The sequence below is a fragment of the Ambystoma mexicanum genome, chromosome 9 (assembly GCF_040938575.1).
Source record: "Ambystoma mexicanum isolate Mex_15411 chromosome 9, UKY_AmexF1_1, whole genome shotgun sequence".
Taxonomy (NCBI): domain Eukaryota; kingdom Metazoa; phylum Chordata; class Amphibia; order Caudata; family Ambystomatidae; genus Ambystoma; species Ambystoma mexicanum.
The window spans coordinates 1,538,897,519-1,538,913,266 of NC_090931.1; the positions used below are offsets into that span (position 1 = coordinate 1,538,897,519).

At 48.7% G+C, this 15,748-nt stretch overlaps 1 protein-coding gene across 1 annotated transcript in view; it reads left to right on the top strand.

The window, feature by feature from the left end:
- Nucleotides 1-2,338: 2,338 nt before the first annotated feature.
- LOC138489474 (zinc finger protein 420-like) overlaps nt 2,339-15,748 on the top strand; it is a 465,209-nt gene continuing 451,799 nt past the window's right edge. Inside the window, exon 1 of the mRNA XM_069617209.1 lies at nt 2,339-2,513. Coding sequence (XP_069473310.1) covers nt 2,490-2,513 — 24 coding nt within the window. The 5' untranslated portion in view covers nt 2,339-2,489. The remainder of the gene's footprint in view (nt 2,514-15,748) is intronic.

A 15,748-nucleotide genomic window follows, 5' to 3' on the forward strand; every position in this document is an offset into this window, starting at 1 on the left:
GTGGGACACCTTTTGAAGTGTACATGTAGTTTGGCACCTTGGCCGTTTGCGCCCGTCACAGCCCCCCATGCCAGCGCGCATCCACCGGCGCGAACCGCCTTTGATACAGGGGGGTGGGATGGATGGCCCTGGGGTGTGCAGATAAGGTACAGGAAGACTGCTGAATGGAGACACACTTATGTGGATTGCAGGGGGGCGGCCTGCCTCAGGGGAGGCCTGCCTGGAAACACGGGGTCTGAGGAGACCATGTGAACAATGGCCCCTTGGCGTGGGACACCTTTTGAAGTGTACATGTACTTTGGCACCTTGGCCTTTCGCGCCCCTGACAGCCCCCCATGCCAGCGCGCATCTACCGGCGCGAACCACCTTTATATCAATATACAGTATATCGCCTTTATATCAATGATAGTATATCGTTGCTTATCAATAACAAATGCCACATACCGGAGATTCTTGTGAGCACAGACCCACACTTCAACCGGTGTATTATAGTGGTCAAGACTGTATAATCCAATGGTAAATGTTAGTATAGATATATGTGTGACTTTTATAGAGACATAACCTACTGAAAGACTTTGAACAAGTGTGTTTTAGTACATGCATTATCGAGAATATGTTATGTTAGCTTAGATAGATAGTGACCACCCTGCTTCACAGCAACCAGACCTTCACCCATTCGGAGCACAGATGTCTGACGTCCATCCTTGAATGGAGACACACTTGATTCATTTAAAAAATCGAGACAACCGTTGTTAAAATATATGTGGTGTTTTATTTTGTATCTTATTTTCATGACACAAAAATACAAGACTTTAAAGATTATACAGGTCAGGTTGCAGCACAGCGAGAGAAAATCCCCTGTACTGACCGCTGTCACTCGGGAACGTTTCTCTAATGGCACGAACGGCACAGGCGGGTATCACTCGTCGAACGCGGTGTCCAAGCCTCCCGTGAAGCCACCATGTAAAGGAACGATAGGCCACCAGCCTGTACCACCTGTGAAAAGGAATGAAACAAACTGTTTTTAAATAACCAAGATAAGTTTAATAAACGTTTGTTGTCAATGACAATTCTTGTAACTAATGGCATTTTACACGGACAAATGCTATCTAGACAATGCACACTATTCAACAACTTACATGCGTTACAATGATATGTAGATGTAATTTTGGATATAGTAGTAGACCATGAAATAGGAGTGGCATGACAAGCAGAGTATACTTACTCGTTACTCGGATTACGAGGACGAACAGTTGCTCTAAGTTCGTGCATAAGCACCATCAAATTTTTACTAGACCATGCCTTTAATGGTGGTAGGGCCAGTGGCGTCGCTAGGGGGATATTGGGGGAGCCCGGGTCCCTCCTCTGAAATCCTGGCCCCCCCCCCATGCCCCTGTACCTCCGCTGGGCTACTTTCTCTGCACTGTCTGCAGTGATGTGTCCATCAGCATAGCACACACACAGGGCTGCAATCAATTCTGCTACACAACAGTGAAGAGCTGTTAAGTTCCCCTTACATCCAAGAGCCGCCCCTACCATCAGAATGTAGCCCATGAAACCGCTATTGATGGGTCATTAGTGACTTAATGGTTTAGTGCCTGCATTCTGATGGGAGGGGAGGTGCACAACAGGGGTGTGAAGAAAAGATTCTCTGCAGGGGTGCTTCTGACGTCACACATTGCCCTCTTATAGCCCCCCTACTTTTATCTGTGCCCCCCCCACTTGCCCCTCCTAAATATGATTCCTGACGATGCCACTGGGTGGGGGTGATCCGTATGCCAATGTTGTAAAGGAAATGTGCTATTATTTAAAATGTGAGATTTGAATAAACTTGACACACAGCATACTCCCGTTTAGCAATAGAGGTGAAGAGCTGCAACTTTTCAAAGGGGAGCCTCTCATGAAAAAGCAGAGCTCTCACATGTTTCCACGGCACCCGGGAACAGGTTATCCGAATCTAAGACGTGTAGATTTCTCCTATCTGCTTCTGCGCAGCCGCAGGACGCTCGGTGACGGATGGCGACTTCTGCGCAACCGAAGTACTGTATGGTTGGTGAAGTGTATCGGGGTCTGCGCAGCCGCAGGACGCTCGGTGACGGGTGTTGACTTTTGCGCAGCCGCAGTGCGCTCGCTCGAAAGTTACGCCTTCTGCGCAAACGAAGTTCTGCATTCTCGGTGAAATGTTTCGGCGTCTGCGCAGTCACTGGGCGCTCGGTTACGCGTGTCTGCTTATACGCAGCCGCAGTTTTCGTGTTCTGTGAAGTGTGTTGGCGTCTGCGCAGCCGCAGTGTGCTCGGTGAGTATATCGGATTCTGCGCAGCCGCAGTGCAGCGCTGGACGCCATTGTGTATGGAGGCTGGTTTGTTGTTCTGAATCAGAAGCGACGGATCCCTACAGGATCGCTGGGGGTAATCTGTCCCACATCACTGGACACCCACCGGCTATCCCTGGGCAGAGAACCACCCAGGACCACCGAGGCCGCGGGAGACATGTCGGGCCGGGGAGCGGATGAGGTGAGCCCTCCCCCCTGCCGGTGCAGGTGCAGTGTGGCGCAGCGCTGGGAGGAAGCAGGAACCTGGTGCCAAAATAAATCATGCTGATGCCGGGTGCATAGACCTGTGTGTGCTCTTTGGGAATTTTGTAGTGGAGCATTTGGCCCCGCTAGACCTGGATTTATAAAGGGGGGGTTCGGAGGGGGGGTAAGTACAGGTGTCCCGCTGCCTGATATTCGGGTATTTCCGGGATATTATAGGTGGCAATGAATGCCGGTAAATCTAACCTTAAAAGGACTTAACCCAGCTTACGCCCAAAGGTATCATGGCGCTAAGCAAAAGAGAGCTATGCCCGACGCACGTCGGAAGAGAAGGTACTACTCAATACTGCGCAAAGCGAAAGGAAACTGATTCCAGGCCTTTCCGCCACCACTGAGAATGCACGGCCACCCATGTGGTGTCATCACTGTATTGATGAGGAGAGGAACAGTCCTCTCTCTGTTGTCACTTGTCAAGGGAATCCAACACAGACCAAGGAATACAAACCATTCTAAGGTGCCTAGAAACAGGGCGATGGAAACACGCAAAGCAGATCCGTGAAACAATGAACGAGGACACCAAAGAAGACATCACGTGCTTCTTAGCTGTAAAGGAAGAACTTGCGAAGTCAGAGGAAGGACTACTACTGAAAGGGACAAAACTAGTAATACCGCGAAGCCTACGACAGAAGGTGCTAGAACTAGCACACGAAGGACACAGGGGAATTGTATCCACCAAGAGGATGTTAAGGCAAAAACTTTGGTTTCCCCAACTAGACATATCCGTGGAAGAGCTACTGCAGAACTGTCCCACCTGCGCCATCGTGAAGCCACACACGGTCCCTGAACCACTAAGAATGACTGCACTACCCGAAGGAACATGGGAAGAAATAGCCATCGACCATTTTGGGCCCATGGAAGGGGGTGAATACATCTTGGTAGCTGTAGACGAATACTCTAGATATCCTGACCTACAGATTGTCCCACCCACCTCTGCACATCACACCATCCCGGCATTGGATCGGATGTTCGCAATCTATGGAATACCAAAAGTAGTCAAGTCTGACAACGGACCGCCATTCACGGGACAAGACTTCCAGAGATTCGCAGAATACATGGGTTTTCGTCACCATAAGGTTACACCGTTGTGGCCTCAAGCAAACGGTACCGTAGAAAGATTTATGAGCAACATCAAGCGCACGACACAAATCGCACGCCTCACAGGAGAACCCGTTGAGAAACTGCTGTACCAACTCATTCGATGATTATAAGAACACCCCACACAGCACCACTGGGAAGTCACCATCAGAGGTAATGTTCGAATGATCTGAACGTGGCTACCGCATGCAGCAGACAGCGAGGACCAATATGAAGACGACGCTGAGATGAGAACAAGAGACTCTCTCATGAAAGAACACATGAAACAAGCGGCCGACAACAAGCGCAGAGCCAAGGAGAGCGATCTGGCACCAGGGGACGTGGTAGTGGTCCGACAACCTCAACAGCGCAAAAACATAGCTCCTTTCAATGAAGCACCACTCATCATCATTAAGAGGAAAGGATCACTCGTCACCGCAGAAGGGGACCGCCGGTCCATAACAAGGAACTCTTCTCACTTTAGAAAAATGCCTGGCACCCAGCATGCAAGAGACTCAAATATGAGTGACACTTTCTCTCAGTGGGACGCCCCTTATGAGGGAGACAGGGACGACTCTGAAAATGACATGGCACCGGATGCCTGGGTGGAGCCATCTGCAAGAGTGGACTATCGACCACAGAGAACAAGAAGAAAACCAAATCGTCTCATCGAAGAAATAGATTGAGGACGTAACTGAATGTTTAGTGACGGGAGGGTGTGGTGTCGTCACTGTATTGTTGAGGAGAGGAACAGTCCTCTCTCTGTTGTCACTTGTCAAGTGGGCTGCGTCCCACATATTAGGAAGGGGAGGGGTTACCGCGCAGAGAGGCAGTTCGTGTCTGATGTTAATAAAGACAAGAGGTGTTGCACCCCAGCTCCCGCGTCGGCCCCTTCATTGAATGAAAGAGAGTGCGGCTGGAAGTGTAAGGAGGTCCACCTGCAATATACTACAACCCATATGGGCCGCCCGACGCTCGGGGGCTGTATAGTTTTCAGATCCTGGGAGCGCAGTGGTCTGATAGGTGTTTGTAACCCAAACTTCTTTTGAAGAAATTCAGCACCCAATCCATCGAAGGCCTTGTGTACAATGCACAGCGCCTTGAACCTAATGCAGTGCTCCACTGGAAGCCAGGGAAGCTGCCTTAAGAGCGGAGTCATGTGACCACCCCAAACGGGGCGAAGAACAGCTCTGGCCGCTGAGTGTTATAGCAGCTGGAGACGCTGCAAGAGATGCTTGGGGATGGCCAGGTACAGAGCGTTACAATAGTCAATATTGCTAATGACTAAAGAGGAGACGACGGGGGCATGAAACTTTACTGGAATACATGACAGGACTTTCCGGACCGTCCGTAACTTAAAATTAGGTTTTTGTCATACCTGGGAGACCTGGTCAGCCATAGAAAGGGAGGCCTGCATTTTTACACGTAAAACTTTCACCGAAGAGACTGACCGAGGGAAAGGGCCAAAACACTCTTGCCAAAACTCCTGAGTCCAAAACGAGGGGGTGGTCATACTCGCTACCAACATCTCTGTTTTTTTCAGCATTCAATTTTAGTCCATTTTTTGACTTCCACTCTCCAATGGCTAGTAGACATTTTTTCAATTGATAAGCGGATTCAGATTTGGTAAGGTCCAGCCGCACAATGATTTGGGTGTCATCGACATATGATTAACATAATGAACCAAAAAACATGAATTAAGGTCGAGAGGATGAATATATAAATTAAACAAAGTAGGAGACAGAGAAGAATCCTGGAGAACCCTACACAAAATAGCAAACACCTGAGAACAAAAAGGAGGGACAGAGACAGACTGGGAACGACCTGTCAAAAAGGAGGAAAATCATGTCAGAACCTGGCCAGAGATGCCAGCGGTAGAAAGACGAGCGTGCAAGGTGGGATAGTCAATGGCGTTAAATGCAGCTGACAGATCTAATAGAATCAGAGCTCCCACCCCACCCTGTTTAACCAAGCAGGTCAGGTCATCTATAACAGATACCAAGGCTGACTCCGCCCCTCTGCCCGGGTGAAACCCTGATTGAAATGGGTCCAGAAAGTTAGACGACTCCAAAAAAAGTACTGGGAAGAGGCGACACCAAGGATTTCAACAACTTCATCAAACAAGAAAGTAAGGATATGGGGAGATAATTAGACAGTACTGCTGGATCTAGGCCAGGCTTTTTCAACAAAGAGATAACAAGAGCATGTTTCAAGTCAGCAGGAATGATACCAGAAGTGAAAGAGTCGTTAACTGCCTCTGTAAGGCGGGCAATAATATCACCCGAAATATCTTTAAATACCAATAGAGGAACCGGATCCTGGGGGGAAGCAGATTTTTGCGCACTCAGTACCGCCTCCTCTGAGAGCACAGGAAAGGAAGACCATTTCGAGACCAGGTTGGCATCAGTACTAGCCTGTGACCTAAAGGAGGAGAGAGTATGTAATGAAGGAGGACAGGATGTAGCAATACCCTCTCGAATACTATCTTCTCTTTGAAAAATGAGGCCACAGAGTCACACGTTTCCTGTGAATGGGAGATACCCGGCGAAGGTTTAGCCTGAACGGCAAGAGATTGAACCACTGAGAAAAAAGTTCTGGGCTGATCAATAGCCTGCTCAAATCTACTGCTAAAATAGCTTTGTTTTGCCATCTTAATGGCAAAACAAGTCATGGGTGGCATGCCGATAAAGAAGACAATGTTCAGATGAATATGCAGACCGCTAGGTCCTTTCTGCCTGTCTCCAATGAAGTTTGAGACATTTAAACTCAGCGTTAAACCACAGCTCCTAGCGACATGTCCTTATCGGGTGTTTACATGAGGCCAGCCTATCGGCCACAGCTTTAAATGTCTGAGAAATGGTTGCCAGAGTACAGCTAGTAGCTTTATTAAGATCCTGAAGGACCAAGGAGGAGTAATTGGAGGGTGAGACTTTGTGCGATCTCGCTTCACAGCAAATTGTTGAGGACCTGAGGTAGGAAGGGGAGATGTAATAGGCATAGTAAAAGGGACCACATAATGATCTGACCAAAGAATTGGAAAAGCTGGAGCAACTGACAATATTGAAGGGCCAGCAAAAATAAAATCAAGAGTATTACCAAGCTAATGAGTAGGATACTTAATCAGCTGGGGAAAACCCAGATCAGACTTAGTAAGCACACATTGGGCCTCATTACGACCCTGGCGGTCCGGAAATAACGGTGGCGGTAAACCCGCCGCCACCGTTGTTTCCGGACCGCCTGATCCCGACCCCTGCAGGCGGGAGGTGATGTTCCCGCCAGGTCTGACCTGGCGGGTTTAACACCTCCCGCATGCAGGCGGACGAGGAAACACCGGCAGCATTACGAGATGCTGCCGGTGTTTCCATGATCCCGATTCCCATTGAGTCCCATAGGACTCAATGGGAATGGGGATTTACACCATTCCGCCTCCGTGATTCCCGGAAAACCGGGGTTTTAATGCCCCGGTAATTCCGGGAATCACGGAGGCGGAATGGTAATACGAGTCCGGCGGTAACCAGGCGGTTTTACCGCCGCGGTTACCGCCGGACTCGTAATGAGGCCCATTGTATGGCCAATAGACAGCCTGTTTCGTTTATGGGGAGATTGAAATCACCCATAATAACCAAATTGGTATAATCGTGGAGGAGAGTGGCAACCAATCCAGGGAATTCCTCGCAGAACCTCCTATCATAGCCCGGAGGCCGATACATCAACAAAACATACAAGGTATTAGGGAAAGACATGGAGATGACCACTAAAATGGCGTCCATATTAAGACCATGAGCCAATGTCAAAGTGCGAGCATTCAGTAAAAAACTATACCAAGGGTAGAGCCTCTAGGTCAGAAATTATGCCAAATCTAGTAGGTAATATCGTGGCAGCAGGGGCAAGAGCAAGAAGCTCTGCTCGTGAATAACACATGGTAAAAGAGTCAGAGTACTTACACATCCAGGGCCCATCCTTGGCACGGATGGGCACAGACGGGCTTGCCTTAAGTGTGCATTCGGCCTTCCTCATTCCACACAGAACTCCATGGCAGGCAATACCTGAATTACGGCACTGGAATTGCCAGTAATTTCGGCATTTGTTTGCTGGCGGGGGCCAGGTTTATCTCTGTAAATCAGGTAACCCCTCTACCTGCAAACCTGAGTTTAGAAAAAGTCCCTGTAACAGATTTGCCAGCATTTTTGCTGGCACTTTTATTGCCCCTCCAAACCTGTAATGACCCCCCTTGATTGTTTAATGATGGACTGGGGCTGCCTCGAAGTCTTGCGAATCGTATAGCTTTGATTGTTCTCTAATATGATAAATGAATATGCATAGACTGTATGTCCAACATATTTGACTAATTATGCATGTGACTGCATTCCATTCATTGCGCGTGTGTTCTGCATGAGAATAATACAGAGCCATCAACTGTTGACAGTTGCTTTTTGGGTTTACACACTGATGTATACATGCTCCCTTTCCTCCTATAGCGCTGTGCGTTGTAGAATGTCTTGGTCCCACAAAAAGTTCAGTCCAGCACTCACAAAAGCTCAGACGAAGCAATCAACACCGCACCTCAACACTATTCACGCTTCAGCTTCCACAACATCAATTCACTAGTAATCTCTGCTAATTAATGAACAGTAGCCTTAATTACAATTTAGTGTTTGCATTCGAAAAGATGTTCTTTTTTTTGTCATGTGGCCAAGCAGCGGCGGTAAGTACAAAAGGAAAGACTGTCCTTTAATCTCCAGTTGCTGGTTAAGATAAAGACCCAGGCTACATGGTTTGAACTGCCTATGGTGGAACACTCACACAAGACAGCATTCCAACTCATCCAACATTCCACACATGACATCACTTAGTCACTGGCATCATTCAGATTCTGCACACACTCAGGTCCAGTCATAACATACTCAAGTTCAGTTTTGACACGCTTAGTGATGGTGCTAGCATGGGCTGCAGACGTAGGTTGTGGAGTTAAGCAAACCCATAGTCGTTTTCCATATCTTTTCCTATTGCGATAGTTGCCTGACCATGAGTTTGAGCATCTTGTGTTTAGGTGACATGTGGGATTGCCACGTGCATAGGTTTGGTCCCCTGTGCTTGCATGGATTCTGATGCTGCTACGTCCTTGCAGACTTCGGTCTGCTGAAGGGCCATTCAACCAGCAGCGCTTCAAAGCCATAACAAATGGCAGGAGGTGGTATACAAATATTAAGTAACATAACATTCCATCCATCAGCTTTAAAAGCGTGTCATAGAAGCCCACAGCACCAGCTTTCATATCTGCGCCAATGACACTCGGGGGCTAATGTTCCATAGAGCCATAATGTGAATGCAAGGTGTAAAATCAGCTGAGATACCACCAGACGGATTTACTGTTAGTGCCACTTTGTCTGGTGTTGATCCCTGTTTATGGGAATTTTGGTGGAATTTCATCCGCCCATAATTCCGCCAAAGTGGGTATTGAGCATTTTGCTGGAGGGTTTTCTTCCACCCACCTCAAAACCATAGTTGGATGGTGCGGTAATGCAGCAGTAAATCTTTTCCTGCCATGTGGGTCGCACCGCCCAACTTGTAATGAGGTCCCGTAGGTTCACATTTTTATTTAGGGAATTATTTACAGGTTGGGCAAACTTTAAAATGACATGGGATCTTCCCAAACCAAAATCTGTCAGTATGGTTCTTATCCTCCATTTTAATGGATGTCTCTGGTAGATCCCACAGTGTAGTGCCCAGTCACTCTTAACTCTTGGGCCCATTTCCCAAATCCTTTTTGATATTTTTGACAATGTGTTGGCTCCCAGAGTTCTCGTACTCCAAGGCTAACTTTAGCATTCAGACCTGCCAGGGTGAGTAGCCGACTGTGGGAGGTGGACATGTATCCTTTTAAGACCTCTCTTCTCCAGGTCCTCTTCTGAGTCTTCCCCTCCTGCCTCTCATGTCTTATCATGTCCCCCTTGGCTCACTCTCATTCCTCACCCACACCCTCTTGTCCTGCCTCTTAGACCAGCCTGCTGGACCTTCTTATTGTGGCTGTCTGTGGGGACACCATGTTCCTCCTGGGTTTTCAGAATAGGTCTATAATGGAGGTAGGTAAGTTCTTTTTTCATAGGATCTGTGGAACGCTGCTCCCTACTGTACACTCTCCAATAACATTTTCCATCTCTTAAGTAAACTATTCTAAACTGTATCAATCATTCTAAATCCTTTCCTAAAGAGAACGCAAGTATTTAATGGAACTCAAAATTCCCCCCTCCTCCCGAAATGATGAAGAGGAACAGGCACATGGGGAAATGTTGTTGAGGGAAAATAACATGGGAGGGGTGATAAGTACAACATCTCAATGTGTCCAGGCAAGACAGGGGAAGTAATACACGGCAGGGATGTTGGGAATATGTACAACAGTATCAATTATTGGGGCCCGATGGCCAGAGAACTTTACTCAAATCCCTTGAACTTTCTTTATTCTCCCACTCACTCTGACACTAGTACCCTTCTTCTCCACCACGCCATTCGCAACACTCACCCCCACATGTCTCCTGCATTCTAAGTGGTTATCCCCACTTACCACGGTATTCTCCTCGTAGGAGGCTAACCTACCCATAGACCAGACTTCACGGCCCTCCACAATGATGATCACTCCATTTCTCACCGCTGTGATCCTCTTGGAACCAAGAAACTTGCTCTCAATAGATTTGAGGCCCATCCTGTGGTTTTTGACTAAGACCAAGTCCCCCACTGCCCAGACATGATCTTTCACGCTGTGGCAGTCATCAAACACCTTCATATAATGTCTCTGTCCTTGTTCTACCACCTTCACAATAGCCTCTTGGTCCACCAAAACAGGAACTTCGGCACCAATCCACCCAGGACACAGCTTTTGCCTGGTTCACAACCTTTCAGGGTCACAAAGGACGATATTTTGGTCGCGGAATATGGAGTTCTACAATATTCTCATACCATCTGCCTTAACACACCTCGTCAGGGCAGTCCAGATTTTAACGCCAACTGAAAACCTACTTTCAGGAATCTATTTATCGACTCCACTAAGCCATTGCCCTTGCATGATACAATGTGGTGTCGATGTGCAAAATTGAATATTCCTCCAAAAATGTTTTTCCTTAACTCACAGCAAAACTGAACACCCTTATCAGTCACTAAAATCATGGGAAAACCTTCCCTAAAAAACACATGCTCAACGTTTTTGATTAACTCGACTGTGGTGGCCTCCCTCACTACTCTCCATTCAATCCACTTAAGAGTGATAATCTACCAAAACTAACAGTTACTTATAGTTGTCCCCCAAACCTTGACTTGGCCCCACAACATCCACTGCTACCTTCTGCCAGGGGCTAGCCAGAATTTTAACAGATATGAGGGGCGTTTCACAAACTTTCTTGCTTTTGCCACTCTTGAGACATTCCAATCTCTTCTTTTCTCAACACATCCATTGTAGTCCACCAATAGCTTTGACACAGCCTCCTTTTCGTACCGTTCACCCCTAGATGACCCTGGTGTGGTAAATCGACTAGCTTCTCTCCGATACTTTCCAGACGAATACATTTCGCTCCTTAGGTAAGCTTTGTACCCCACAAAGACAATTCATCCTTAACTTCAAGGTAAGGTTAAAACTTCCTCTGTTGGGCCATCCTACCACAGTCCACTCCGTAACTGATTTCAACACCTCATCTTGCCGACATGCACTTTCCCATTCTACCTCATCGCTGCTCCTCGTTCAACATTGGCTACTAGCAATCCGCCCCACTCAACGGTTCCTCGCCCACGGAAGACCCTACTGGAAACCTTGACAAGCAATCTGCCACACAAGGTTTCTTTCCAGGTAAGTAACACACCTGAAAATCATATCCTCGTAGTCCCAAAATCCACTTGGAAATCCTTGGTGAGCCATTGCCCCAACCCACACCAGAGAACATTTGTACTAACGGCATATGATCAGTTCTAACTATGAAATTCTGACCCCAAAGGAAAAACTTTAAGTGTAGAACTGCCCATTTACTGCCAGGGCCTCCCTTTCCACTACAAAGTAGTTACTTTATGCACCCCTAAGGGGTCTGGATGCAAATGCCATGACACATTCTTCCCCACCACCATCGCTTTGTGTAAGGGATGCTCCCAATCCCAAAATGCTGGCGTCTACTGTCATGTATGTCCTGCTTTTGACACTGAATTTACCAGGTGAGGGGGGGTGGAGCTTCACAATGCTCTCCTTTATACTCGCAAAAGCCAACTTGCATTTTCTGATCACACATACTTCGTTCCCTTCTTGAGAAGCGACCTGAGAGTTGTTGAAATTACAGCGAAGGTTTGTGCAAATGTGTGTTACTACTCTGAGAGTCCTAGAAAAGACCACGATTGATCCTTGACCATAGGCTCTGGTGCAAGCGTGATCGCTCCTCACTAAAATGAAAAGTAGGCTTTTCCCCTCTTTCTAGGAAAGGCAAATCTGAATGTGTTTGCATTTTTGTGTTGTAAATTAGGCTTCTTCTCTCTATCCCACTATCAAGGATATCTTCCTGCCTACCCAGAAAACCCGCTTATACGTGTCTTGCATTATTTGTTGTTCGCTGAAGACTCCGCTTTTACCTTACCCTGGACACTTGATTCTAGATTGTTGCTCTGCTTTGTGTTGTAGTTCGAGCTCCTGCACTGCAGTTTCTCCCTCCACCCTCCTTCCCATGCGCCCCCTCCCTCCATGGTGCTTTCAATCTCCCCTATCTTCTCAAACTGCTAGTGTATCACCTATCCTATCTCTCTTTAGAAGTCTGGAAGGAAAAAGTTGAAGATGGATCTCCTGATCTCCAATCCAGGCCCGCCCATCGCTGACACCTATGTCAACACTTCTTCCAGGCAGACTGTCACCGACATCCTCTTTGTCGTTCCCTCTCCAGAACTTTGGATTCCCATTATGGTCTAAGGTCTCCCCCCTTCCTCTTCCTCTCCGATTAACGGTGGTACCTGTTGGGAAGTACTCTTGGCATACTTCTTTTCCTCTAGGGCTATCATTAATGTCTACCTAAATGACACTGTCATGGTCCAGGGCTCTCAGCCCAACCGCCTTCTCCTCGATGGGCGTCTTCCGTCGCTCATCAACTTCCTCCCTTCTCCTGCCACTCCCCGTTCTGCCTCCCCTCTGGCACCACCAACAGGTGTAACACATTCCTGTACTCCAACTCGGAAGACCTTAAAAAGTGGCAAACCTCTCCACTTAGCTACCCTCAACTCTCGCTCTGCCGTCAAACACTCCTCTGACATCTGCCACCCCCTTGAAGATCTCGACCTTGACTTCCGCGCTCTCACAGAGACATGGTTGACACCCAGTTCTGTCACAAGTTTAACACTCTCCTCCCCAGAGGGCTACAAGAACCTCTCTAAACTCAGGCCTACCTGGTCCTTGGACAGTGTGGTCCTGATCTTCCTTGAATGGGTCCCTGCCACTATCATACCCACTCAGTCCTACTCCACCTTCGAATGCCTTGTGTGCAGGCTTGGTGTATCTCCTATCATCTTGCAGACTCTGGCCACCATCTACAGGCCCCCTGGCCCGGTCTCCCTCTTACTCGGTGTGGTCTCGGCTCACCTCTTCTGACTCCGACCTGGCCAGTCTGAAACGTAAGTGCAGAGCTACTGAGCGGAAGTGGCAGGCTTCGAGCACATCCTCCGACAAACTGGCCTTCCGCTTGTTCCAAAGGCAATACAGACTCTCCATCTGCTCGAATATATCCGAGCCCACATCTCTGGGGCCACTAACAACATGGCTGAACGTTTCAAAATCTGCAAGGAACTCTCCAATCCTACTGCAGTCTCAATTTCTCCTGAGCCTTCCATGGCCCTCTGCACTGGCCTCTCACTTCATCACTAAAACTCAAGACATCCTGTCCTCACTCTCCTCTATGCTGCTGCCTTCTCCCTCATCTGCTCTCAGGCCTCCCTTGGCCCTTCCTCCCCCTTCTCTCCTACTCTACTCTTTCTCTCACATATCACCTGATGAGGTTACTAGACAAGTCTGCTCTATGAAAGTCTCATCCAAACAGATGCTCCCCTGCTCCTCTAGAACTATCAAGGACAACATTGGGCCTCATTACGAGTCCGGCGGTAACCCTGCCGGTGCTACCAGCGGGTTGCCTCCAGACTCGTAACATTTTATTACGCCTGACTTCCTGGTGCCACTGAGACATTACAAGTACGGCTGCCTGGTAAAATGTTAGTCCCCATTCCTGTGGAGTCTCATAGGGCTCCATGGGAGTGGGGACTCGGAAGCGCCGGCACAGTTACTAACAGTGCCGGCACTTCTGTGAAGAGTCTGCTTACCGCGGTTGCTGTGCCTGGCAGGGTCAGACCTGTCAAGCGCATCAACCCCAGCAGGCAAACTTGTAGTTTGCCGGTCCTGAAACAAGGGTGCCAGTAAGATTACTGGCCCCCTTGTTTCTGGACCAATAAACTCGCATTGAAGCCCATTGTCTCCCTTGCTCCAGCCATGGCTGATTTCTGCAATCCCCCCTTTGCTACTGGATCCTTCCCCTCGCCCCTCAAGCACTCCCTTGTGCACCCTATCCTCAAAAAGCCTTCTGCCGACCATTCCTGCCCTGCTAACTACCACCCTTCTCCATTACCCCCTTCTTGGGCAAACTCTTGGAGAAGCTTGCCTTCCCCCAGCTTATCCACCACACTTAGGGCCTCATCACGACTTTGGCGGTAACCCTTAAATCCGGTGGTCGTGCTATTACCGCCGGCGGATTTCCCGCCGGCGGTAATAGCGCGAATTTTCAGCGGATTTACCCCCAGCCAAGAGCTGGGGCGAAATCCGCCGAAGTCCTGATTTGGCGGACCCTTAAATCCGGCGGTAAGAGTGCGAATTTTCCCCATTGAGCCCAATGGGGAATGGGGCATTCCCGAATGGGCTCAATGAGGAATTACAATACCGCTGAACTCGTGATCCGTCGCTATTAGTGCCGGGGAGTTCAGCGGTAATACCGCCGGCATTACCGCCAAAGTCGTGATCAGGCCCTTAATCTGTTGGTTGTCTCCACGACCACCAATCTGGCTTCAGAGCTGTCAGAGGCACGGAAACTGCACTCCTGAACACCAGTGAAAACGTGCTCTCTAATCTTGATTCCAACTCTCCTTCCGTTCTCATCCTTCTTGGCCTTTCTGCTGCCTTTGATGCCATCCTTATAAATCGGCTCTGTGATACCCTTGGCATCACGGACCTGGCTCTGGACTGGTTGACCACCTTCCTCTCTGACTGACCTTCCCAGATTCAGCTGGGTCCTTTTCTCTCCTCCATCTCACTCTCCACGGGCGGTGTCCCTATGGGATCTATTCTCTTGCCTTGGCTTTTTCAACATCTACCTGGCCTCTCTAGCCCATTTGATCTCCACCTTCTCTCCTAACTTCCAGTGTTATGCGGATGACACGCAGCTCTCCTTCAAGCTTCCCTCCTCTGCCTCCTCCTCTTCCTCTCTCATTCCTGACTGCCTGCCTGCTATTCAGGCATGGTGTCCTACGAACGATCTCTGCTTTAATGCCAGTAAGACCGAGATCCTTCTCATTGGTACCCCCTGCTCCTCCCTTCCCTCCTACACTCTGTCCGCCTTCCGTGGGCTTCCTCGTATCATAGACCTTTCCAAGAAGGCCCACTTTCAGCTGCACCTCCTCAGAGGCATTCTCCCTTTCCTCACCTTACCCCAGAAACTCAATGGGGGTCCTTACGAGTGTGGCGGTAAGGGGTTAAGAGCGCCGGTAAATGTGCTGGACACGTCAACCTCTTACCGCCACATTACGAGTCTGCTCGCAGGCACCCACTAAGGTTGCCTGGTTTTACCTGGCGCCCTTAGCGGATCCCACGAGCAGACCAGGGTGCTAACAACGGGCCCGTTATTAACGGGCCCGTTGTTAGCACCCTCTCCATTCCCATTGAGCCCTACGGGGGCTCAAATGGGGATGGGTTCCTTGAATGAGGAATTACCGGGTCCTCCAAGGTCGGACTGGCCCGGTAATTCCTCTTTCAAGGAACTCTGTACCCGGTAAGGGGGTAACCATGCCACTAATAGTGGCATGGTTACCCCC